Source organism: Carettochelys insculpta, chromosome 4 (genome assembly GCF_033958435.1).
Source record: "Carettochelys insculpta isolate YL-2023 chromosome 4, ASM3395843v1, whole genome shotgun sequence".
Classification (NCBI taxonomy): domain Eukaryota; kingdom Metazoa; phylum Chordata; order Testudines; family Carettochelyidae; genus Carettochelys; species Carettochelys insculpta.
Genome location: NC_134140.1, coordinates 131793312 through 131817531, shown reverse-complemented (window position 1 = coordinate 131817531; position 24220 = coordinate 131793312). Strand labels below are relative to the sequence as shown.

Below are 24220 nucleotides of genomic sequence, written 5' to 3'. Positions count from 1 at the left end.
AAAAGAAAGAGATTTCTGTTAACTTTGCCATCTTTGTTGATGCTCTACTTTTCCTTCCTTCCGATGGGAAAAATGGACATTTGCTGACCGTGAGAGGGGAATGAGGACAAAGCAATGTGGAAAGATGATGTCAAAGACCAGCAAACATACCCAGAATAATATGGGGATAATGGAACTGTGGGATAGATTCCCACAATGCACTACTGCAACCCACAACGTTTGCCAATTGCGTGTGGTAACAATAAGTTGACTTTGTGAGGAGCACATGGGGAGGTGAGGATAGTCAAGTTCGAATTTATAGATTCCAGAGTTACAAAGTCGATATTAATAAATTAGACGCAGCCTAAGTGATTGTCTAGCAGTTGGGTTTTAAAGCATGGCCCTGCCAAGTCACATTAACTTTACATTCACTCCAGAACAGTGGGGAAGTCCAGGCGAGCTCGTGACAATGCATGGCAAACACTCTGACCCCTATAGAGGGAAAGGAGTGAGTTTTGCCACACGGCAGTGGAATTTTGTCTGACAGACACTGAGTTGAAGGGACATGTGACAAACATACCTAAGGTTAGTAACCCTTCTGAAAACATGTGTAGGGAGACGTGATACGACAGCCCCAATTATCCAGGCCTATTGACAGCAATTCCAAGCCCTGGAGCAGAACAAACAATGGGCCTCCCCACGACCCGTCTGCCTGACATGGGGCAGTGCTGCGTGAGCACCATTGGCATGTTCCCTCTCACTTGCTCATCCATGTGAGCAATACATTGGATTGGGTACATCGCAGTATGTGCACCACCAGTAAAAAAAAACCACGCAGTTTTGTATATTTTTAAAAAGTTACCCAAGGGATAATAACTCCAACCAGGACAGGTGAGGCATTTTAGAGCTCACCACTCAAAGGGAAAAAAACAGTAATCATGCAGCACTTTAAAGACTAACAAAATGTTTTATTAGGTGATGAGCTTTCATGGGACAGACCCACTTCTTCAGATCTGCAGAATTTCCAGTCCAGACCTAGTTATATAGCACAGAGGTCCAAAAAAATTGCAGTAAAAACCAACAAATCAAATATATGAACTGAAGGAGGCGGATGAGGGATGAGGGATGTGAAGTGTCTTGCCTGGGATAGTTGAAAACATCAAAGGAAGGGAAGCCATCCTTGTAATGCGTGAGATAATTGCTGGCTTTGTTAATACCAAGTGTTAATGTGTCAAAAGTGAATATGAACCCCAGTTCACAAATCTCCCCGTGCAATCTGTTTTTAAGGTCTCTTTGTTGTAGGATGCACATTCTCAGGTCTTTAACAGAATGGCCCACTCCACTGAAGTGCTCACTGACCGGCTTATGCGTGTTGAGATTCCTGATGTCTGCTCTGTGTCCATTCATTCTTTGGCAGAGTGTTTGCCTAGTTTGTCTGATGTACGTTGTAGAGGGGCATTGCTGGCACATAGTGGCATAGATAATATTGGTCAAGGTACATGAGAATGAGCCCCTGATCTCGTAATTAACGTAGTTAGGTCCAGAGATGGTATCTCCAGAGTAAACGTGGACAAAGTTGGCAACAGGGTTTGTTGCAAGGAAAAGTTCCAGGATTAGTATTTCTGTGATGTAGCCTATGATTGCTAGTAAGAGTCTTTCTTAGGTTAGGAAATTGTCTATAGGAGAGAACAAGCCTGTCACCTAGGGCCTTCCGGAGTGTAGTATCATGATCTAGGGTTGTAGGTTTTTAATGGTGCATTACAATGGGTTTGAGTTGTGTTCAGAACATGTGATGTTCTGTTACTTGACCTTCTTGGGCCTATCTTGAAGTGGCTGGTTTCTGGGTATTCGTCTGGCCATGTCAATCTGTTTTTTAACTTCTCCTGGGTAATTGAGTTTCACCAGTGCCTGGTAGAGATCTTGAATTTTTCAGTCTCTGTCAGGAGGATTGGAGCAGGTGCGAGTGCATGTAAGGCTTGACTATAAATGATGGATCGTGTGGTGTGTGTTGGATGGAAGGTGGAGACATGTAGGCAAGTGTAGCAGTCAGTCGTTTTGTTAGGCTTTAAAGTGCTATGTGACTGCTATTTTGTTTGGTTAGAACACAGACTAACGCAGCTACCTCTCCGTTACTGCTCAGAGGATAGCATCTCACTGTAAGAGAAACAGAAAGTATGAAATGCACAGACCAGTCAAAACCCTAAAAGGGCACACTTTGCAAGAGTACAGTTACAGAGAGCGCATGCACATTGCAGGAGGTACCAAGTAGTAACAGCAGCAACACAAGTGTGTGTTGGGAGGAAAGTATAACACAGACAGAACAATGTATGTGTTAGTGTGTGTGAATGAGAGACACTCATAGGCAACTAACACATCTAATTTACTGGGTCTGTGTCACACTCACCTCCCAACACACACTTGTGTGGGTGGTGTTACTACTTGAGAGAAGGACACATGCAGACCGAACTGTGTGCGTTCAGGGCCGGGCTCCCCTGGGAGGGGTGAGCGGAGGGGACAGAGAGGGAAGTGGCCTCCCATCAAGTAACGGGACTAAACACAACCCATTCAGAAGAGGCTCTGGGGATTGGTCCAGGCTAAAATGAGAGCCCAGAGCGGCGAGGGGAGGTAGGAGCTGGTTGGGAAGGGCTGGCTAACCTAAGCGCAGGGTTCCAAGCGGCAGGGAGCGCTGTCTCCCCCCTCCCTGCCCTGCCACTCTGCAGACCTCGGCAGGGGCGCAAAGCAGCAGTGGGCTCTTGCCCCCTCTGCTGACTTGAGCTGGGCTTAGAGCGCAGGGAGCTCTGTTCCCCGCCCCCCTTCTCCCACGCAGACCCGAGAGCGAGAGCGTGGGCTGAAAGCAGCCGGGAGTGCTGCCTCCTCCCCAACCCGACTGCCTCCTACATCCGAGCTCCAGGACTTTCACTGCAGTAGCAGGACTGTTGAAAAGAACAGGGCAGTGGCAGCTCCTGGCTCATCACTTCCGCGAGGCCCCTATGCATTTGCCCCCTTTGCTCCCCCTCCAATTATGGCTCCAAGGCCATGCAACAGAACAAGGAGTAAGCGCAGGTCCAGAGGGAGGTAAAGCCCCACAGGTCTTCATTGACACCAGTAGGACTGAAACCCCCTGTAAGTGCTTTGCTGAGCTAGGGATGTAATTTTCTTTGTTAGGGCTCTGTGGTTATACTGGGCTTCACCCTTGAAGTCAGCTCCCTGACTGCTGGCTGTTAGAACGAAACCGAGTTTGTCGGAGCTGCAGTATAGAGAGCAGGTCCTTTCCACTTCCATAGCATGTCTGCAGGGTTAGTTCACATAAACTGAGATTTTTCTCCACTGACCTAGCTTCTCACAGCCCACTGTTCCGGGTTTTTTCATCATCCCATTTGTTACTAATTAGATTCCACTTTCTCTCCCCGCCCCATTCCCCCCAAGCTCCTATTTGTCCCGTCCAAATGAGGCTTCGAGGCTCCTCTCTGAGACCCCATGCTTAACAAAGCGGCATGTCCTTTGTCTTGAAACACCTGGGACTAATTTTCTTTGGCAGGTTACGCAAGCGTTCTGGCAAATCTCATCCATGCTGCTTTGGAAACCAGTGGACCTTCTGCAACTAATTAACCTACTGACAGAAGCAAAAGTGGATTATCTTGTTCTGGTACCATAGCTACTGTCTGTCTTACGAAACTTGTTGCTTTCTTAGGGAAACTTTTAAAGCAATTATTTTCAGCAAGACTTGTTTGTAGGCACAGCTTGTTTTTCAGTAAATTGAAACCCACTTGAGGTACACTTCTGAGTCGCCTAGCTTGCTTGAAAGGCTTTTGATGGTTTTAGGCATGGTGATGGCAAAGAAGGAATTCCTCTGGGAATTTGACAATTCTCGGTACGGAGGCAGAAGGGTGTCCTCGCTAGATTGTGACTTAGGAGAGAGAGGTTCAGCTCCCAGCCCTCCCACTGTGTGAACCAGGCCGATTACTTCCTCCCTCTGTGAACTGGTTTCACGACTATAGAATGGGAATAATATTTCCTTCTTCTGTTACTCCTGGGGTGGGGGAGTCTGTGAGACTGCCCCCAGTAAAAGGCTCCCTCCCCCGGCAGAGTTCCTGTGCTTCCCTGCCTGTGGACAGTTTTGGGGGTTGCCAAAAGAGTGGGGGGCACAGGGGTTATGTATTGCTGCCTCCCCATGTCTGCAAGCATAAAGCTGCCCAGCTGAAGGAGGCTGTGTCGGGGGGGATCTGCTGCCCCTAGGTCCCAGTGCCAGTTGTGCCCCCCTTCTGTGTGCTGGGAGCCTTCCTGCTCTCTGAGGAGCAGCCTGTAGCAGGGCTGGGGAGAGAAAAGAGGGAAGGGGTGAGGGGCAGAGAGAGTAAGGGAGGGAGGTGGAGAAGAAAAAGGGATGGGGCAGTCATGGGGTGGGGGGGAGGAGAACAGGAGCCTGGCATGCGGTATCCTCCAGCCGCAGCTGCAGTTCCCCTGTTAAGCAGGCCCACTGAACCCCCACCCTAACCCCCTCGACCTGCGCCCCTCCAACAAGCCCCACATACTCAAACCCCCACCCCACTGAGCCTCAACAGCTGTACCTGGGCCCCCAGCCCGTCAATCCCCACTCCTACAACCCTTGTATCCCTTATTGAGCCCCTGCACCCCACCCTACTGCTGAGCCCCAGCCACCTTCACCTGGTTCCCAATAGCGTCCCCTTGCCCCTTCACCCTGAATCCCCCCCCCGAGCCTCTCTGCATCCAGACAGCCCACTGAGCTGCTCCCAGCCAGACTGCCCCACACAGAAACCTCTCGTCACACGCCTGTGTCCCACCGACACTCAGATCCTGCTGTGCTGAGCCTCTCTCCACCCACTCCCAGTTCACCTGGCACGCGTGGGCAGGACTCGAGCAGTTTCCGCGACAAGCTGAGCCCTTGCACTGTGTCACGATCAGTGCAGCCCTACAGCTGAGCCTTTTTAATGCGGGTGACGGAGGCTCCAGGGTGATCTCCGACCTCAGTGCAGGAGTAGCCTCTGCTCTCCACTGCCGTGCTGGAGCCACGCTTATTTAGTGACAAAATTTGCAGAATTTTAAAAATATTGTGTGCACAGCTTTTGGCACAGAACTCCCTCTGGCATGATCTATTTAACCTTGGAGGTAAAGGACAAGCAGTTACCATCACTTATTATGATGGGACTTTATTTTTAAAATGTGATTAAATTTTTTTACAAGAGGATGTCAAGGAAAGCAATCACGGGGGCGAGAAGCAAAGAGTCATGCATTAGGGGCTCGATTTAACCTACTGTAATTAGTGCCATTGACTTCAGCAGAACTACTCTTATGCATAATTTTTGCTGACGGGGGGAACTTAGATTGTAAACCTCTTAATATCAGGCTGTATTATACTATGTACAGCACCTAACACAGTAGGGCCCTGCTCTCCATTAGGGCCTGTTGGTTTTATTGTAATACAAGTCATAAACAACAACGAGATATGGAAATTGACATCTAGTTGCATGATAAAGCATCCTTCTTTCCATATTACTGAACTGCTTACTCAGGAGAAGGAAATAGCAGGTAGTTACTGTTTGGCTGCCGTAGAAAAGCATGCAAAGGTCTAACGGAAAATTTTAGATGGCTAAATTGTATTAAATAATCTAATTTAGGCCTTCTCTAGCATTAGAAATATATATTTATTTTTCAAGAGATGCAGTGCGCAGTCAGTGTCTCACTAGATGCATAACCAAACAAACTAATTAAATTAACATTACATTAACCTGAAGAAAAAAACCAGACAGTAAAGGACCACCTCCATTCTGATTCCTAACAAAAGCTTTCTCTCTCAAGCCACTCGTTCAGAAAAAGCCTAAATAATTAGATGCACTTTGCAGCATGCTCAATTCATGAACAAACTTGCCATCTGAATAAAGAAGGAAAGAAATTCCAGAGACACAGAACCTCCGTTGATTCCACCTGAATCCCACCCAGACACACACACACATATCCAAGAATGATGTGTAGGAGATCCCTGAGATATGCACACACAAGTTGCACGTATCTTGGGTTAACGCCACTCAGAGAAGCAGGAAAACTACTCCTGTCAGTGCCAGCATCTTGCTTGTCAGAAGCAGCAAGAGTCAGGTGGCTGCCCCTGACGAGCAGTTCCTGACAAGAGCCACTCGGGGAAATCTCTCCTGTCAGTGGCCGAGTCAGCTGCCGCTCCTCACGGGAGCCAGGAAACTGGTCGGTTTCCCCGCTCCTCGGTGTGGGATTAACCAGTGATATGTGCAACTTGAGTGCATGTATCTTGGGGGACTACTGCGTATTGTCCTTGGACAGTTTCCTGTATCCCCTGAATTGCACAAATTTTGATGTATGCAGGGTTACATGAGAACGCAACCCCCACGTAAGTTGGGGGTCTACTGTATTCAAGCCATTTGCTTGATCTCAGCTGGTCAGCTAAAGCCCTGAGAGAGAAGAGAGGCATTTTATAAGATACCCAGGGCCCAAACTAAGCAAGACTTTACAGGTCGAAAGCACACTTTGAAATGATTAACTTTGTGAAATCCTGAGTTGTTAACAAAAAACATGTTATTTCTCATTTAAATCAGCTACTGTCCTGGATGGGAACAAATGCTGAAACTCTTTAGGGGGTTGAGGCGATTTAGGGTACTGTAGGCCAGTAAGTCATTCTTAAGTAGCCAGTAGACTATCTTAAAATTAAAAATACCATGATACAACACGACGATGATGATAAAATGGGGCTAACCAAGCACAGCTCCTGCAATAGAAATTCACGCCTCACAAATCTATTAGAATTTTCTGAATGTGTCCACAATATCATAGTGAAGAGACAAGCAGTTACCATAACTTATTAGGGGATTTAAAAACTAAACTAAACAAAACAAAAAAAATGGTGACAAAGTCTTTTACAAGAGGATATCAAGGAAACTAAGTGGTCCTGGGGTGAGAGGCAAAAATATCATTTTTTATGAGTCAGATACTGGCTAGTGATAGAAAACGGGCAGGGCTAAGAAATGGTCATTTGGATAAGGTCATTCATACCAAGACCAAAAAAGGAAGGAAACCCCTTTTCCTTCTTGCAGACCTGCATTGACCTGTGCCTTGTGGTGGCCCCTGCAGTTCCTGTGTGTGTGAGAGAGAAACCCTATTATTCTCTTCTGTGAGGTATAATTGCTAGGATGTGTGTTGTAGTTTTCACAGTGTATTTAAGAAATGGGTCTGAGTCAAGAGAAGAATTAAAATGCCAGTGGGGAGCCAAGGGGGGCAGTTGCCTTTGGCCCTATGATTCCAAGGGACCTGAGCCTCTGGCTGCTGCTGCTGCTGCTGCTGTGGCTGTAGCCATGGTGGTGCCTGGGGCCGTAACCCCTTTAAACTGCTGCCAGAGCACCGCCGTGGCACACCAAATGGCTCTTAGGGCTGGCTGGGGAGTTGAGGGTGTTACATGGCAAGCTCCAGGCAGCAGTGAGAGGGGGCACCATGGTCTGGGTGGCGCTGAGAGCTGGCTACCCTCAGCCCCCCGCCTTTCTCCTGAGGCCCTCCCCTTTCCAGGAGCATTGAACTGGCCCCTCCTGCCTTGCACAGGGCCTGGCCTGGGTGTCTGCTTCCCTGGGTAGGATGAAGTGATTTGCTCAAACACCCAATGTGGGATGGGAGAGTCATTCTTAATGGATGAATTCTAGGGCCTGTGGGCCACCTCAAGCCCACAAGTCATTGGAAAAGGCCTTTGAGTGGTGCATTGGCTTTGTGGTAGCCCCTTGGCGCAGACTGAATTTCACCCATTAAGTATATAAAAAAAGACACTTTCCTTCAGGAGCCTAACAATACACTCCCAAGCATTGGGAAGTTGTCGCATGATATATGGATGGTGGTAGGAGCAAGACTGGTTCTTTGGCACCGTATGTACTAGTTTATTGAGATGCACCAGGTGAGGAATAAGTTCAGCAGCACCATCCTATGGTGCAGCAAAAATTACACCTGAGCTTCATGAGCTTGATGCTGCACGCACCAATGCCTGGTGTAAAGCCCACTGGGGTGTGTGGAGACCTGTGCTACTCATTACAGGAGCCTGTTCTGAAGCTATTAATAGCCATAGTGATACCCCATCCATATAGGAGTTAAAGCCACAGAGCCCCTGTCCAGACATGTCTGCATTCAACCATGGGACATGTCTGCCTGCCAAACTCTAGCTTTTGGCCTCTCTCTTCAAGGGACCCGAGCAATTAAGGAATACTTTGCCTTTGAACCTGAAATAATCCAGGCAGAACTCTCTACTCTCGCCAAAGCATTGAAGGCCCATCACAATACATATAAGGTGGACTTTTCCTAGAAGGCTAAGGGTAGAAAACACCTAACTCTGGTTGCATTTTCAGTAGGACTTGGGTGTCCAGCTCCCCTAGGCTTCTTTGAAAACCCCAGCCTTAATCAGTCTTCAACGTTCTTTTCAGTTCCAAGGAAACCTGAGCATTTTAGATTTATCCTAGATCTAAGATGGCTGAAATAATTTCTGAATTAGCCGCAAGACAGAGTCCCTGAGACCAACTCTGGCGCTGTTCCACACCCAGCTGGATTTACTGGCCTCCATTGTTTTGAAGGTCATTTCAGTCACACAAGCTCAGTCATATTAGAGATGTCTCAGATTCATAGCTGGTTCCCTGCATGCCGATGCAGCCAGGCATACTCATCATGGATGGTTATAGAAGCCCAACGTAGTGATTGCTACTCCTGTATGACAAGAACGGGGCCTTCAGGATGACATGCTTGGTCACCCTGCGTGCCAGAGTGAAATCCTCTTGGTGAGCATCCCAAGCAATCTCAGCTGTTCATAAGCAAAGGGCAGGGTTCTCTAACATCCTTGCAGCTCCAAAAGATGTTCCCACCCTTTAGGGAGAGAACTTCCATGGCTCTAGAAAGCATATAAAAGTGAGAGCTGACCAGAGTCCTTTCCTCACACCCTGGTTCTGCAATTTGACGATGAAGAGGATGGTGTCTACCAGGACATTGGACACTTTCTGTACAGGATTTTTTATGTGTCTAGTAAAACCTTTACTAGTTTTCCACCCCCTCTGGAATGCTGTTTCAGATACTTGCCATTGTCAGGAAGTTGCTTTGCTGGCGGACTAGATGAATCAAATGAGTGGGGAGAGCTCCTTTGCAAAATCCCACTGCCTCTCCATCCCAGTGGGCTTAGTGTTCGGGCTGCTTTGTGCATCTGGATCATTCTGAAAATTAAGGAGGAAGCATCTGACAAGTGCTACTGTGTGTGCACATTCTCAGAGACATGGGTGGGGTTTTATGGGAAGTATAAAAGTTGGCTTCCTAAAATCTGGGACTGTCTCCCATCAGATTTTGAGTTCTGATTGCAAGAGTTAGTGCACTTACTGACTTTTCTCGGGGAGGCAGAGAGTTGGGGTGGAAAATGTCTCATTTTATGCTGCTAAGTCTAAGTTACAAAAGCAACCTAATATTGTAACTTCTTCCTGGGGAAACTAATTTTTCCTCATTCCATGTTCTTCTAACAGGTATCTACCGAACAGAAAAGGACAAAGGCACGCTGTATGAGCTGACTTTCAAAGGAGACAGGCCGCACATGTTCAGACGGATCATTTTATTCAGACCCTTTGGTCCCATCCTGAAAGTAAAGAATGAGAACCTCAACATGGCCAACACTCTCATTAACATTGTAGTTCCACTAGCCAAGAGAGCCAGCAAGTTTCGACAATTTATGCAAAATTTCAGGTTTGTTTCTTTTTATGGATCTAAAACTATCTTGATATTTTTATGCAGCATGAGGCAATTTCTGCAAATGCCAGAGATTTTCCCAGTTTTTATTTTTACATAAAAGCATCAGTTTATCATTAAAAAATCCAGTTGTGTTTGCTTGGCTCAACAGATATTTCACATGAACAGCAATGAGCTCTAGCCATGGAGCCCAAGGGAAGGGTTACATTGCAGTCATCAGTGTTTCTGAAGTTGGCGCAGCTTTTTGTTCTATCAGAAACTCACTATTTACACCTTTTGAGAGAGATGGTGCCAGAACCACTTCAATGAATGCATCAGTTTCACTCCCCATGTAGCACAGGAAGGTTTCTAGAAAATAAGTCATTGTATTGTCCTTGGACTGGTTGCACAGCCCTCAGGGAAAGGCTCGATGGGTAAAAGACCAAGAGGCAATCAGAGATGTGCCTGAACTCAAGAGCATTCTCAGCTGGTTATTGTTGATCAAGGCTCTTTATGCCCTTCTTGCCTGATGCAGCAGCCGCAAGTGCAGGAATGGATTTAATCAGGGTGCAGTTCCCCGTGAGAACTAAGAATAACCTGCCCCGTGTCAGGGCTGGCATTCTGATAAGCTTGTGACACCCCCCATAACTTACCTTTGCCATTGCCCAAGAACAGGGGTGGGCATTAAGTTTTGCAGGGAGGCCACGCCACAGATCTTGGTAAGTCACCAGGGGCTGGCTCTGGATCCACGGAGGAGGCGTGGCTTCAGGCTGCAGGGGCAGAGCAGGGGGCTAGAGAGAGTGTGTTTGAGGGAAGAGACTGTGCATGTACGTGACACAGGCTTTGTGACACATGCGTGTGTGAGTGTCTGGCATGATTGTGAGAAAGTGCGAAGCGCAAAGACAGTGTGTGACAGAATGTGTCTGTGTGGCACAGAGATTGTGTGTGGCAAAGACGCTGTGGGGGTGTGACTATCTTAGCGCACTGCCTCTTTAAGACTTTGCAGCTGATGAAGCAGGTCTTTGCCCACAAAAGCGTATGCTCCAAAATAGCTGTTAGTCTATACGGTACCACAGGACTCTTGTTGCCTCAAGCACCATTCACATCTCAGACAGGAGCAGCTGCCCTTTGTGTGCTCTCCCTGACCCTGGGCTGCAGAGGTGGGGTGCAGGCAGAGAGACACTACTCTCTTGTCATCCCCCTACCTCTGCACTGTCAGCTCCGGAGGGTCCGGGGAGCAGCTCGGCTGCAGGTGGGGGGAGGTGAGCAGCTGAACGCAGGCTGCTGGCTGCAGAGCTGCATGCTCTGCTAATCACCTGGGTGGGCCAAAGAGAAGCGTTGGGTGGGCTGGGTCTGGCTCGTGGGCCATATTTTGCCCACATCTGCTCAAGGAGGACGTAGCACTTGACAGACACGCGGATTCTTAGGCCAAGTGATTTGTTCTCTCTTAGAGAGTTGAGGTGGGTGATGTATCTTTCATCACACTCACTTGGGTGGCTGCAAGAGACAAGCTTTTGCAGAGCTCTTCCGCGGGCCTCTCTGGAGCGTTCCATTTGCGCGGATACCCTTTACACAGGTGTCAGGGACCTACGGAGGCAGCCTAGTACAGAGGCGAGACCAGTGTTTTATTTCCCTCTTCGAATCCCACGTTTCTCACTGCCTCCCGTGCGCTGAGGCAGCAGGTGCCGGCTTCAGTAGGTTGCCGCACAACTCACACAACTGCTGGCGTTTCTGTCTGTCGCCCAGTAGCGTGGCTGCCATAACCCAGGTAACTCTGGGGTGACAATTTACAGCCTGCTCATGCAGAGCTATGAAGTGTCGGCAGCCACGCTCTGCATGCATATTTGAATGGCGCCTGCGTAGCTCTGAGTGGGTCCACGGGGGCAGAGCTCTTGCTGGAGCTGTATGAGGATCTCAGTGGAATGATGGCAGCAGAGTGTTTGGCCTGCAGAGTCCAGGACCATCCTGCATTCCCAGCTAGGAGGAGCTGGTAGGAAAGCGTACGCCAAGGGCAGTTCGTGACTTGTTTTGATGCCTGTTCCAGGGAAATGGGCATTGAGCAGGATGGGAGAATTCACCTCACTGTTGTTTACTTTGGAAAGGAACAAATGAACGAAGTGAAAGGAATCCTGGAAAACACCTCCAGGTGAGTGTGGGTCTAGATTGGCGTCTAGTGAGAGTTCTGTGTGTCTTGCCACCCGCAGCCCCACAAGCCAGATTGCCTTTTCCTAGCACTGTCACCCAGGAGACAGGTCATCATCCCCGGCCTCAGGCCTGTGAGAGATGGCGTTACTCGGATGCTTCCTGCTCCATCCTCCTGAATACTGATATTTAGACCCAGGGACTCCACCCAGTGTAACTTTCATTTGGCACCTGTCACAATGGTCGGGCCTGAACGCCTGTAACTTTTGCATGAGCAGCTTCTCTCTGTGGGCCCTGCAGCTTAACTTGTAGACAAGCATGGAGGCATGGGTTTTCAATCATGCTTAAAGGCATCTGACACCTAAATCTACTGGATGTTGAAGGGATTTGGGCACCTAACGCCATTGGGCCTTTTGAAAATCCTGGCCTGAAATACATCCTGCACATAGTGAACAAGTCTCTTCCCTTTTCTCTGGCTTTATTCGGACCTGACGCTTTTATAAGCAAATTAGGAGATACGTAGATGAAATTATCATCAGGTGGATGCACAACTGGTTTGTAACACTTACTCAAAGGATAATTGTTATCAGTGGTTTGCTGTCAGGCTGGGAGGAAGTATTTAGTAGGGTCTGACAGGCCTGTCCTGGGTTCAGTAATATTCAGGGCTTAAATTCAGCTGGAGCTGTCTGGAACAGAGTTCTAGTAAATATTTTTAAATCTGCAGGCCTGACACCCTGAGCCCTGTCACCACCCGTCGGAGCACTGGGAATTACTGTTTGAGAATTTAAGCCCTGCTACTAGTCAGTGTTTTCACAAGTGATTTTAATAATGGAGTAGGAATGCCCTTTTAAAGTTTGTGGCTAACAGTAAGCTGGAAGAGGTCTCCAGCACTTGGAGGGACAGGATCAGAATTCAGACTGATCTTGGTAAATCAAAGCATTACCAAGAACTGCACTTAGGGGACGAAAAATCAAATGTGTAACTGCAAAATGAGGAATAACTGGCTAGATGCTTGTACTGTTGACACATTAAACCAGGTTTGTGTGAGAGGGCAGATCTCAAAGCCCAGGCTCCAGCCTAAATCCAAATGTCTATTTTTAGGGCAGTTCATAGCTGTTTTTAGCCAAGCAGCCCAACTCCTGCAAGCCTGACTCAACTGACCTGAGCTCTGACACTAACGTCTTTTATTTCAGTGTAGCAGTCATCTGAGTCTCTCAGTATCGTTATCCGTAGCTAAGCACTGCTTACCAAGAGCTCAGTTTGCTTCCTCTCACACCTATCCTCTTTCTCACCTGTGAGCTGTTGAAATAATCTGTTTTTCTGTCCTAAACTGAAAGCTATCAGACCTCAAGCAGTAAATCCATGTTTGGTGTCCCAAGAGAGTTGCATTTAATCTGGGAACAGTTTTAAGGAATGCAGGGTATGTTAAATGGATGTGTTCATGAGGAGGCTGATCCAGAGTCCCTAGATGGCTGCAGAAGGAGTCCCATTGACTTCTGTGAACTTTGGATCATGTCCTCTTTTCAGTTTTTTTTAAATCCAGCTGCAGCACATTTTATTTTATTTTTAGGCAGTGGTGATTTAAAGAACATTAATGCAAGCACAATGATCTCTCTAGAATATGAGTGTACTGTACAGCTCTTTAAAATATTGGTTTTAAAATGTGTAAATTAGACACAATATAGCTAGATGCTTGTTTGTTAAAATGGGATAGTACTCTTTCTCTTCCCGTTAGCTGGTTTCCTTCACTGTCTATCAATATTTCCCTAGAAGTATTACAAAAGGCCATTCTAAGCATAAGATTGGAGTTACAGATTCCATTCCCATGTTCTCTAGAGCATCACAGGAATACAGCCCTTATTCTTTTACGTATGTAGCATTCGGTAAATGCAATGATACTAATGAAGACTTGACTACCCATTTGATCTCTTAAACCTCATCTCATGTAATGCTGCTCCTCCTAGATCAGCTAACTTCAAGAATTTCACCTTTATCCAGCTGAATGAAGAATTTTCCCGAGGGAAAGGATTAGACATCGGCGCTCGCGTTTGGAAAGGAAACAACGTTGTGCTTTTTTTTTGTGATGTCGACATATACTTCACAGCTGAATTCCTGAACACCTGTAGATTGAACACCCAGCCAGGTATGGTTACTCAGGGCATTTACTCCTTTCAACAGATTTCTCTGTAACAACCTTCACCAATTTGTTCCTTCTTTTGGGTGGGTAAGCAAGTTATTGTAAAGCGCTGACATTCAACCCAACTAAGGCTGGCCTAGGACTACAGGTCTGCATTGCAGAGAGTTATGATTTAGACAAAGTGAAAAGAAAACCAAACTGGCAGTTTCTACTGTGATGGAATTCCTGGCCTTTCTCACTGTGTGGTTTTGGCACTCATCCAGACCATTTTGTTCAGCTGCAGTCACACGTTCACAATCTCCGTTCAAAGCTAAAGCTCTGAGACTGCTGGCCTTATCTAAAACCTAGGGAAAGCAATGGAAGTATTTCTGTGGTCTTGAATGGAAGTTGAATTAAATCTGTTTCCAGTATCAGAGAAGCACAAGCATCATCTAATTTTAGAGCACCAAGCACCTTTATCAGTAATAACTTGCTTTTTTTATTCTCTTGTGCTTTCTAGGGAAGAAAGTATTTTACCCTGTTCTTTTCAGCCAGTATAACCCAAGTATAATTTATGGGCACCACAATTCCATCCCACCCTTAGAACACCAGCTGGTAAGTAATGGGCTCTGAAAATCCATGCTTTTAACCATTCATGAAACATCCTGTTCAGGAAGATTAGTAATGGAGAGGTAGCCGTGTTAGTCTGTATCTTAACAAAACAAAAAAGCACTCAGTCCTCCCAAGGCTACGTGGCTGCTTTTTTGTTTTATTCAGGAAGAGGTGTCTGCTCCCAGCTAGAATTTCACTATGCCACGTCCACAGAGATGCAGAGTGTGGAGCACGTCACTGATTGAGTCCAGGGCACTCCATGGTAAAGCGTCGCATTCTCTAGCAGCTTAACAAACACTTCGTCCTAAAGCATATTTGATATTTGCATTTGTAAATTAAGAATTTAGATGTGGGCTGTTGTTTGACAGAAGCTACAGTACATTGACCACTTTCCGCTCCAAGAAGTATAACGCTCTGGGGCTACCAACACCTGTCATTGTTGTAGCTTCCTCATCTGTCTAAGGAAACAAGACTCTTTCCCTATCTCTTGTTTTGTGAGGCCAAATGATGTCCATGGGGAGTTTGGAACGGCTTGGACTGATGGTGCCGGAAGGTAATTAATCATTGAAACAGACTCCCAAGAGCTGGCGTGTGGATGCTCTGTCACTTGAGGTTTAAGGTGAAACATCCTGTCTTTTGAAAAGCTAGACTGTAGGTCAACCCCAAGGTGGTGGACTCAGTGTAACAACTGCTGCATGAGGTTGTGTGACTGTGTAGGAAGAGAGGCTACATATTAATCTTAATGGCCCCTTTATGCCTTAAGTTGTATGGGGCCAGGACCTCCACAGGTGTAAACCATTGTAGCATCATGGACTTCAACCCGACCCCATAATTGACTAAGGACAAAAAAAAAATGCTGTTTGTGACAGGTTCTGCCTGGATTGCCACTTTACTGGGGTATCACCAAGCCCTGCTGATTCACCAAGCTAGGTTCTTTCCCCCAGACCGGTAGGGACACACCCAGCTGCAGTTACAGGCAACCGCTGTTATCAGCCCAGCATGGGAATGCTCTAGCTCTTTCGATACACACCTTCTCATGTGTAAACACAAACTTATGCCCTCTTGCGCTGCCTAAAGAACAGTACAGCATAAGCTCATTCGATTTGTCCCCTCCCTCAATATGGAGAGTCATGTGCAGCAGCTTTCTGCCATGAGTTACGACCGCCAAACTCTGGTTTTAGCCAAAGCCAAAACAACTTTTGTAGTTAATAATGATACATTCTAAGTGACTATAAGGGGTATCACACAGGTCACAGCAGCCTACCGAGCAAACAGAAAACATAAACTATGCTCAGTAGACTAAAGCACTTGGCAAGGCATAGCAGATCCTCACACTATGAGAGAGGTAATTTAGAGAGGAGCAAAATGTAAGGATCGGAGCAAATGCCCTCTCCGGAGCAGCTACGTTGCTCGGGACAGAATGATTGCTTTGCAGCACTGCCCTGGAAATAGGCAGCAGCTGTCTGTCTCCTGGGCAGTTGAGAATTTGCTCCATTTACACACATTAACAGTCACCCCACTCTTGCTTCTCTCTAAGGATTTTATCCTACTGGATCTCCACCCTTCGGGCCACAGACCCATGTTCTGGCCGAAGGAAACCCTGGCAGGTCAGAAATTCAGAGCTATAGAATGCAGGGATTAATGAGCTAAATTATCTTTAGCTGCGGTGCTTTCTAACCACAGCTGGTAAAAAGGCCTCCGTTGCTTGCCAGAGGTTACCCTGCAGCTTGTCAGGCTCAGTGTAGCCCCCTGGTGCCTTCTCTTGTACAGGAATTGTTTGAGGTGTATCAGCAAGAGCCCAACAGGAGTTATAGGGTGGGCTTTTCCAAAGAGCCTAAGGCCAGCTTTGCAAAGCTGCATAGGCAGTGCAGCACTCAGTGTTGCAATGCCCGATGGAGTTAGGCCCCCCAAGTCATTTTCAAAAGTAATTTAGGCACTCACAAGCCTAAATCCCATAAGCTGTCGATGAGATTTTGGCTCAGGTGCTTAAATCCCTTTTGGGAAGTGAACATTAGGCCCCTAAACCCATTAGGCATTGCACTGCATCAGCCCCGTCACAACTCTGGGCTAAGTAATTAAAGCGCACATGCCTCATTGAGTTTGCCTTTTGAAAATTCTGCCCCAGGCATTATAAATCTTTTCTTGCTATTACCAGACTTAACCCCTCAGAAGCATTGAGGTGGCCAGCCATAGCCATCTCTAGCAGAGTCGGAAGCGTCTCCTCTCAGATGAGAAGACGATAAAACAAAGAAGGGCTTGTTTGCAAAGCAGATGATTCGTAGACTGAACAGGAAAAAGCTTTTTCCTCATGTACAGTGAGACCAGAGACCAGACCACAGATTAGTGGAACTATTCCGTGTCAAACATCCTTGTTCTTGTCAAGATGAGCACTGGGGAAATCCTTTGAACAGTTTATTCCTGGTGAAATCATTCCTCATACCACTGCTGCATTCACACGAGCGCTTATCATTCTGCTGCAGCCTGGCCACACAACCCCATGCTCGTAAATCCATTGTACAGGAAAGGAAACAAAAATGTCCTTTAGACTAAAGTTAAACCCCACTGTTTGCTTTGTTAGGACTGCACAAATATTTATAGCCAACATCTGAACTGTGCAATGGGCTGCCTGCCTCCGAGAAGCGGCCTTAAATCAAAAAGAGAAATTGCCAATACATTTTTATTCATTTAATCATATTTTCAGCCCAGATTTCTTCCTGGGCAAATGGCCAAATCAGGCCCATTAAAACAAGAACACTGCTGGCCGCCGACCATGCTGCTTGCGCAGCTGAGAACGTAGCCTTCGTACAGCTTTGGGAGACATTGATCTGGGCTGGAGCTGCTCATTCTAATGGGAAATTAGCGTGCTAATGCATACAAATAACCTGCTGTAAAGCCAAGGCTGTGGTGACTTCCTGTCACAATGCAGCCTTGCACCAAACTGCTTCTTAGGGCCTACTAATGGCTTTGCCATTATGGATTTTAAAGGGAAGCCCTGATCTCAGCGACGGCTGCAGTCATGGCAGGAAAGTCAAAGGAGCGGGCCCAAAATTAGGAAAGTTTAGCACTGAACACGGACCCTGGAAGGGTGGGCAGTACACACGGTGCGGCTTGAAGTCGGGTGAATTTCCAGCTGTCACAAGCAGACATCCCTTCCCCAAGCCCCTGCTCCACCTCCACCCCCTTGCTCCCTCCCCCGAACAATGCAGCCCAGGTGATTTCAGGGCCTGAACACAGTGGCAGCAAGGGGTCGTCCCTTCCCCCCCTTACCATGCGGGCAGCAGGAGTGGGAGTGGCATAGCAGCCAGCGCCACCCTTCCCCTCTTTCCCCCAGCGTTGCCACAGCCGCGTGAAGCAGAGCACCCTAGGGCTGGAGCGCTCTCCTCCCTGCTGCTGATGAGAAGCCGCGCACAGCGGGCTGGGAGGGCGGTGTGGCAGAGCGGAGCAGGCTGCCAGGCCGCTCCTGCCCCTGCTGCCCATGTGGTGAGGTGTGTGGGGCAGGTGATCCCTGCTGCCACCATGCGCCAGGCCCCATCATCCCCCAGGTCTTCCCATCTCTAGGGGTGGCTGCCATAGGGCCCCCCCGAAAGTGTGAGGCCTGGAGCAGCTGCTCTGATTTGTCCTACAGGACAGCTCTGGTCACAGGCTTTACATTCAACTTGCGGCAAGGTACTTAGGCCAAGCGTTAGGTGCCTAATGCCAGGACCCGACACCCATATTTAGGTGGCCGAACAGATGGCCAGAGTTATTTGAAGTACTGAGCACCTGGTAGCTGTGCTTGAAGTCCGTGAGCACTGCAAGATGCTCAGCAGCTGATAAAAATCAGGCCATTCACTCAGGCAACTCAGTGCAGCCTTAGGACCATTACTTTAGACACCTGCTCTTAAAAGCTTGGTCTTCACCAATCAGGACAACAGCACCTTGGTTTCTCTTATCCGTGTTGACCGTTAGCTCCTTGGAGGCAGGGGCTGTGTATTGTCTGTCAGTACAGGGCCAGGCGCCACAGCACCCTGCGCTTCATTAGCTCCGCTGGTCACTGCTGTATCCCGGTCTCCCTGGCTTTCCCATGGTTTATGTCCATTAGTCACAGGTTTTGAGTCACTTTGTTCTGCCAGCCAAAATGTACCTGTAAACAGGATCCCCTTAATTCTGTGTCATGCTAAAAGAGCCCTGAAGTCATTTTGCTAACGCTGTACTCTTGTAAACTGTAATCAAAAGGTGCCACACATCTGTCCCATGTGCGAGACCGGCTCATGGGATGACACGTTAATACAGTGCAAGACAGGTTCAGATCCTGTGGAAAATAAGCCGTCATTTAGAATAACAACCGTCTTGCTTAAGGAGCTAATCTTCAGAAGAGGACTTGCATGACTCAGTCTTTTCCTGACTCTGCAGCCAGACATCCTGAAACAATAGGTCTGAGAGCCAGAGGTTTTTCCCCATTCATTTCAATGGCATGTTAATGCTGATAACTAATGACCACGTTCTCTGTGGATCATGTCAGCAGAAACAGTCAGCTGAAGTTGGACGTTAGAGCTGGGTCAGACCCTTCTTCCCTGTTAGGGTATAACACCATGTGGGAATAGAACAAAAAGGGGTGACTGCCCCGATTCCTCTCCACGCTGTAGGGGTGCCCCTCGTTTGCTGAGGTTACAACTTCTACTGCTGTAATAACAATGTTCCTTTCCCCACCCAGGTTATAAAAAAGGAAACTGGATTCTGGCGAGATTTTGGCTTTGGAATGACATGTCAGTACAGGTCTGATTTTATCAACATAGGTAAGAACATGCACTTAACTAAACCTGCTTTGGAGACGCCAGCTGAGAGTCTCTTTCCTAGTCCAGTCCCTTTGTGCCATGCCCCTGAGAAGAGGGGGTGCTAGTCCTTGCTGCCCTAGGAGATCCTAGAGGCTGTAGCCTTGCCCACTTCAGAGCAGCCCCAAAATTACGCTACACTATGCTTTGGGCTGCCCCAGCCAAGCATTAGTTGTGCCCAGTAGCTGTTGGGCACAGCTGAGCATCTAGTTCCCTTACACCATTCAGGGCTAATTCAGACAGGGCCTCAGAAATGTGTTGTGATGAAACAGCTGTTAAATGTCCCTCAGGCCTTGGCACTTGGAAGAGCTGAGGGCAGAGCAGCAGATAGAGGAATCCCTGAGATATTACAGGACTTCCATCCTTGCCCTCTTCAAAGAGAGATGATGAAAAACCAGTGCCTGAGCGCACCGCTTTCTGCACTGTTGGCCGTCAGAGCAAGCGCCCGAGGCTTTAACTGGGGTGGAACGAGAGGCAATGGGTGTCTGTTTCCTAGGAGCATGGGAAATAGTGGGACCTACTGGCTGTTCCTGCCCTCATGCCCAGGAGTCCAGTCTCCAAGAGATGGGAGTTTAGCCACAGCTGGTGGGGAGAGCCAGGGTTGCTGGTATTTATGCCTCTGAATGGCCCAGGAGCCCACCGCTCACTGGAGGCAGGCGCAGCACTACCACAGGGCCTGCCAGGCCTTTTTCTTTACCCTGCTAACCTCCAGCTTCCCCAGTGGACGAATCCTGCCCCATCAACTGTGATAGCAAAACTCCCACTGCATTCAGCTCTAAAGGCCCAAACTCAGGAGCACCACCTCCAAGCCAATCACTCAGAGCTCTGCTCGTAGAGGCATCCCAACTGGCACCCTGCAGCTAGTGCTGGTGCCGGAAGGAGCTGCATATGCCACACTGAGCGCTTTTCAACTCTGCCTGTGCAGGCCTATTTCAGAATCCAGGGTCCTCCCGGACCTTCCACACTCCTGGTCTTCCATCCCAATTTAGCAGCTAGAGTCAGGCTCTGCCCACCACTACACTCTGACCCTGCAACCAGCAGGGCCAGGCTGACATGTTAGCAGAGTTGAGAGACCCAGTCTGCTACATCAGCATTGGACAGGACCATAAGCCTGGGCCACGCAATCCCCCCAGCTCTTGAGATTCAGTCAACACACCCTTCCCACCCCAGGGCTGCTGGGAGTCCAGAAGGGGCAGGGCAGGGCAGGGGCAGGGGCAGGTGCCTCCTTCCTGCTTCTCCCCCCTTAACTTTTCCCATTTCATCTCCCCCCATCCAGCCCCAAATCTAACTGGCTACCAGTTTCCAAACGGCAGCGGGGGTGACATCAAGCCAGCTGGTTGGTGGCTGCTTGGCTAGGGCTCCCCAGGAACAGTTTATGGTCGTTGAGCATCAGGTACCATCAGTAGCTAGAGATCCCCAAGCACCACTTGCCCCAGACCTTTCCTCCTTCCTGGTACCAAGAGCTCCTCTGCAAGCTGCCAGGGAGAGCATAACTTGTCAGGGGACCCAGCTGTCAGTGTAGTGGAGGGACGGGAACCATCTGTCTGCCTCAGAGTCAGCAAGAGCAGAGCCTGGGTTGCCACCCAGGCACAGCAACGGAAGCAGAACTGGGAGATTTGAAGCTGACTCACAGATCAAAGGGCATTAGCATCAAAGGGCTCCCTTCAGTCCCCGGCTGTTGGGTATAGTGCTTTGAGTTCTTGCTATTTGTGCAATGGGTGGCATCTGGCCAATGCTCTAACATGCTGATGCACCACTAAGCAGCTTCCTTCCAGCAACCTGACGGCTAGCAAAGCTAAACCACTCCCCGTTCCCTCCCTCGCTCGCTCCTCCTCCCACCTACAGTTCTGTCCCCCCACCTCCACAACAGCCTGTGCAAACAGGCCCTGGGGCTCCCTGAACATCAGTGCCCCATGGCTACTTCAGCCTAGCAGGAGAAGCTGGTTCAGCAGCCCTGCATGGAGAATGTTCTGCCCTTGACTCCAGTAGGAGCTTTTGCACAGCAGAACTGCACATCACAGGGTAATTTTTTTTTCTGCTTCCATGGCTGACTTGCATTCTGCCCTGACTTTGCAGAGGTCAAGGCTTATAAAGGAAATTCAACTGCAACCTTATGCTGAGCTCTCATTTAGGAAACAGAGCATGAATGTAAGTGCTGCTCACTGCAAACACAAAGCAGCTTAGACTGTGGTGCCTGCTCAAGGGGAACAGACTTGTAAAAAGTTGGCTATTGTTGGCATGTTTGCAGAAATTGATCTAAATGGAAAGAGCACCTGAGCTGGTGGCCCCAGAGAAGAGCTGGTCTGTAAGAAGACAGAAGAACCCCTGTTGTACGAACTGTTGGGGGACTGAGGAGTTCATAAAATGGGACTAGCCTTAGGCCCAGCGCCGTAAGTGCTGTGAGGTGCACTGCATTGTACGTGCGTTGCCTCCTCTTTGCCCTTCAGATGACTGCCACGTAATTGCCAAACGTACCAGAGGCATCAGCATGTGAAAGGCTGGCAATGCATTGATTCCCACGCCCCCTTGGGCAGGAAGATGGTCATCTAACTGGTCATTGGAAGACTGGTGTTAGAGGTGCTAATGTCTTTCTAGGCTGCCTGCGAGGGACCGTCTTCCTGCTTTAGAGACCATGTAGTTCTTGCATTAATTGTCTCTACCTTTCTTTGCACAAGGTGGCTTTGATCTGGATATTAAGGGCTGGGGAGGAGAAGATGTACACCTCTACCGCAAATACCTTCACAGCAACCTCATCGTGGTCAGGACGCCTGTCCGGGGCCTCTTCCATCTCTGGCATGAAAAGCGCTGCCTGGATGAGCTGACCCCAGAGCAGTACAAGATGTGCATGCAATCCAAAGCCATGAATGAGGCTTCTCACGGACAGCTGGGGATGCTCATCTTCAGGCACGAGATAGAGGATCACCTACGCAAACAGAAAACCAGCAGCAAAACGCCATGAAGCCAAAGCCAAAGCTAAAACCAGCTTGGTTGTACGTTCAGAAAGCTTGTAGCAGGGCCTGAGAGCTGGAGCTGACAGGCTGGAGCTGGCAGCAAAAGGAAACACATTGTCTTCTCCTTCCTTCCTTAGCAGAGCTTTGGAAGATACCATTTAGCCTGTTTCCCATGCTAGCTCATGCCAGGGCATTGGAGACAGAGGCAGGGTGAAGAGAATGGAAAGCAGGTGCTTGTGTTTAATACTTGTGTGCCCTGCCAAAAGGTTCGTTTCATGGGTGATGACAGGGGCCTTCATGCTGCCGAGACTCGTGCCCCTCTGTAACGTGCTCCAGCAGGGTTGTGCTCACACACATTTTGGCCAGACTGGACTTAGCCTGACCTACATATTAAGAGTGAGTGATTTTGCGCACCCCCCGTCACTCTCAAAGGGGGGCCTGACTTTCAAAGACATCTTGTGGACAAAACCCATGGCGCGTCCACACTAAAAATGCATTCTGTCGCCCTACTGTTGCCACACCTCAGCACTTTTATTGACAGCCTCCTGCCTCTCCTCCACAAGGCAGAACGCCTTTCTCGACAGAATCCGTCAACCAAAAAGCCGTGTGGACACTCCAGGGGGTCATTTGTCCACCGACAGGGCTTCCCGGTCACCGGACCGCCCTGTCTACTGTGCTTCCATTTGGCTGTTCTGTTGAGAGAGCAGCTGGGCAGCCCGGCTGCGCTCTGTCAACAGAGTGGATCTGCAGAGCGATCTGCTTCCATCTGTCTAGCGACAGATCGCTGTAGTGTAGACATAGCCACAAAGCACACAGCACCTGCTCTCCAAAGGTGACTTAAGGAGCACACCCAAATCAGTAGTTCCATTTGAAAACGTAGGCCAGGCTCCAGTAAATCTAGTCACATTTCATTTTCTCAAGACACACATCTAAGCCAAGGCTTTCTAGCATCTAGAAAGTGACAGCTCTGAGTAAAATGTGAAATTCCAAAATGCTGGAGCATGGTGCTTGCTATGTGCCACTCTGTAAATTAAACCAAAAATGAAAAGCCACAGTTGGGTGTGTTCTCCAGGCTCGTCTGTTACAACATGGTCTATTATGCTAAAGACCTGTTAAGTGTCTGGCTCAGTTTGCTTTGTAAGTGAACTTTTTTTTTGCATGTGAGTTATTTTGTGCAGATGTAAATTTCTTTCTTCAGGCCTTACTTAGAAATAGCACAGCCTTCCTATATGTTTTGCAAATGGTTTGCCATTTAGATCATAGATCCATTTCGAGCAGGTTTAAACGCACACCTTCTTCACTGGAGACATAGCGAAGAGAATTCACTTAGCAGCAGGAGAACATGAGTACTGAAATGAAACTTTTTTATTCCAATAGGAAAAGAAACATCATCTGCAATCCTAAGTGACTCTAAATAATGAATGTCATAGATACCAAAACAAGTGAAGGACCTCTTTATACCAAAGTATTCATTATAAACCAAATTGAGCACTTTGCCCACTGCATAGCAGACTCTGTAAGTGTGATAAGAAATATAGTTCTGTGAAGGATTAATTGGCGCCTCTTTCTGACAGTGTTCAAGTGCTTCCCTGAAACTGATCTGCTTTTTAATTTCAAGAGTTTTATTTGATAGCTGCAGCCAACATTGTTCAAATATTTTATTGCTATCATAAAATATTTTCTTGTAATGCTGTTTATTTCATCATTTTAAAATGTTATTAATCAACAGACGCATGGGCTGTTTTCCCTACAGTTTTCCTATCTTTTCCTTGTTCAGTAGCTTCACATTCTCTCAAGCCATTTGGGCTACAAAGGAAGTTGTCATTGTGCATTTACCACATAGCAAGCCAGGGGAAGGAAGCCTGCAAGCCAGCAGTGTAACAGTGAATATAAAACGGGGT

General features: G+C 48.1%; 1 protein-coding gene across 4 annotated transcripts in view; it reads left to right on the top strand.

Moving 5' to 3' along the window:
- Positions 1–24089, top strand: part of CSGALNACT1 (chondroitin sulfate N-acetylgalactosaminyltransferase 1) — a 46769-nt gene extending 22680 nt beyond the window's left edge. For 2 of the 4 annotated variants that reach the window (XM_074993851.1, XM_074993852.1), the window contains exons 3-8: positions 9489–9705; positions 11732–11833; positions 13794–13972; positions 14466–14560; positions 19251–19332; positions 22044–24089. In XM_074993851.1, coding sequence (XP_074849952.1) covers positions 9489–9705; positions 11732–11833; positions 13794–13972; positions 14466–14560; positions 19251–19332; positions 22044–22327 — 959 coding nt within the window. In that variant the 3' untranslated portion in view covers positions 22328–24089. Of the gene's footprint in view, positions 1–9488; positions 9706–11731; positions 11834–13793; positions 13973–14465; positions 14561–19250; positions 19333–21444; positions 22007–22043 lie in introns of those variants that run through there. The other 2 variants (XM_074993855.1, XM_074993854.1) reach the window with 2 other exon arrangements.
- The last annotated feature ends 131 nt before the right edge of the window (positions 24090–24220 follow it).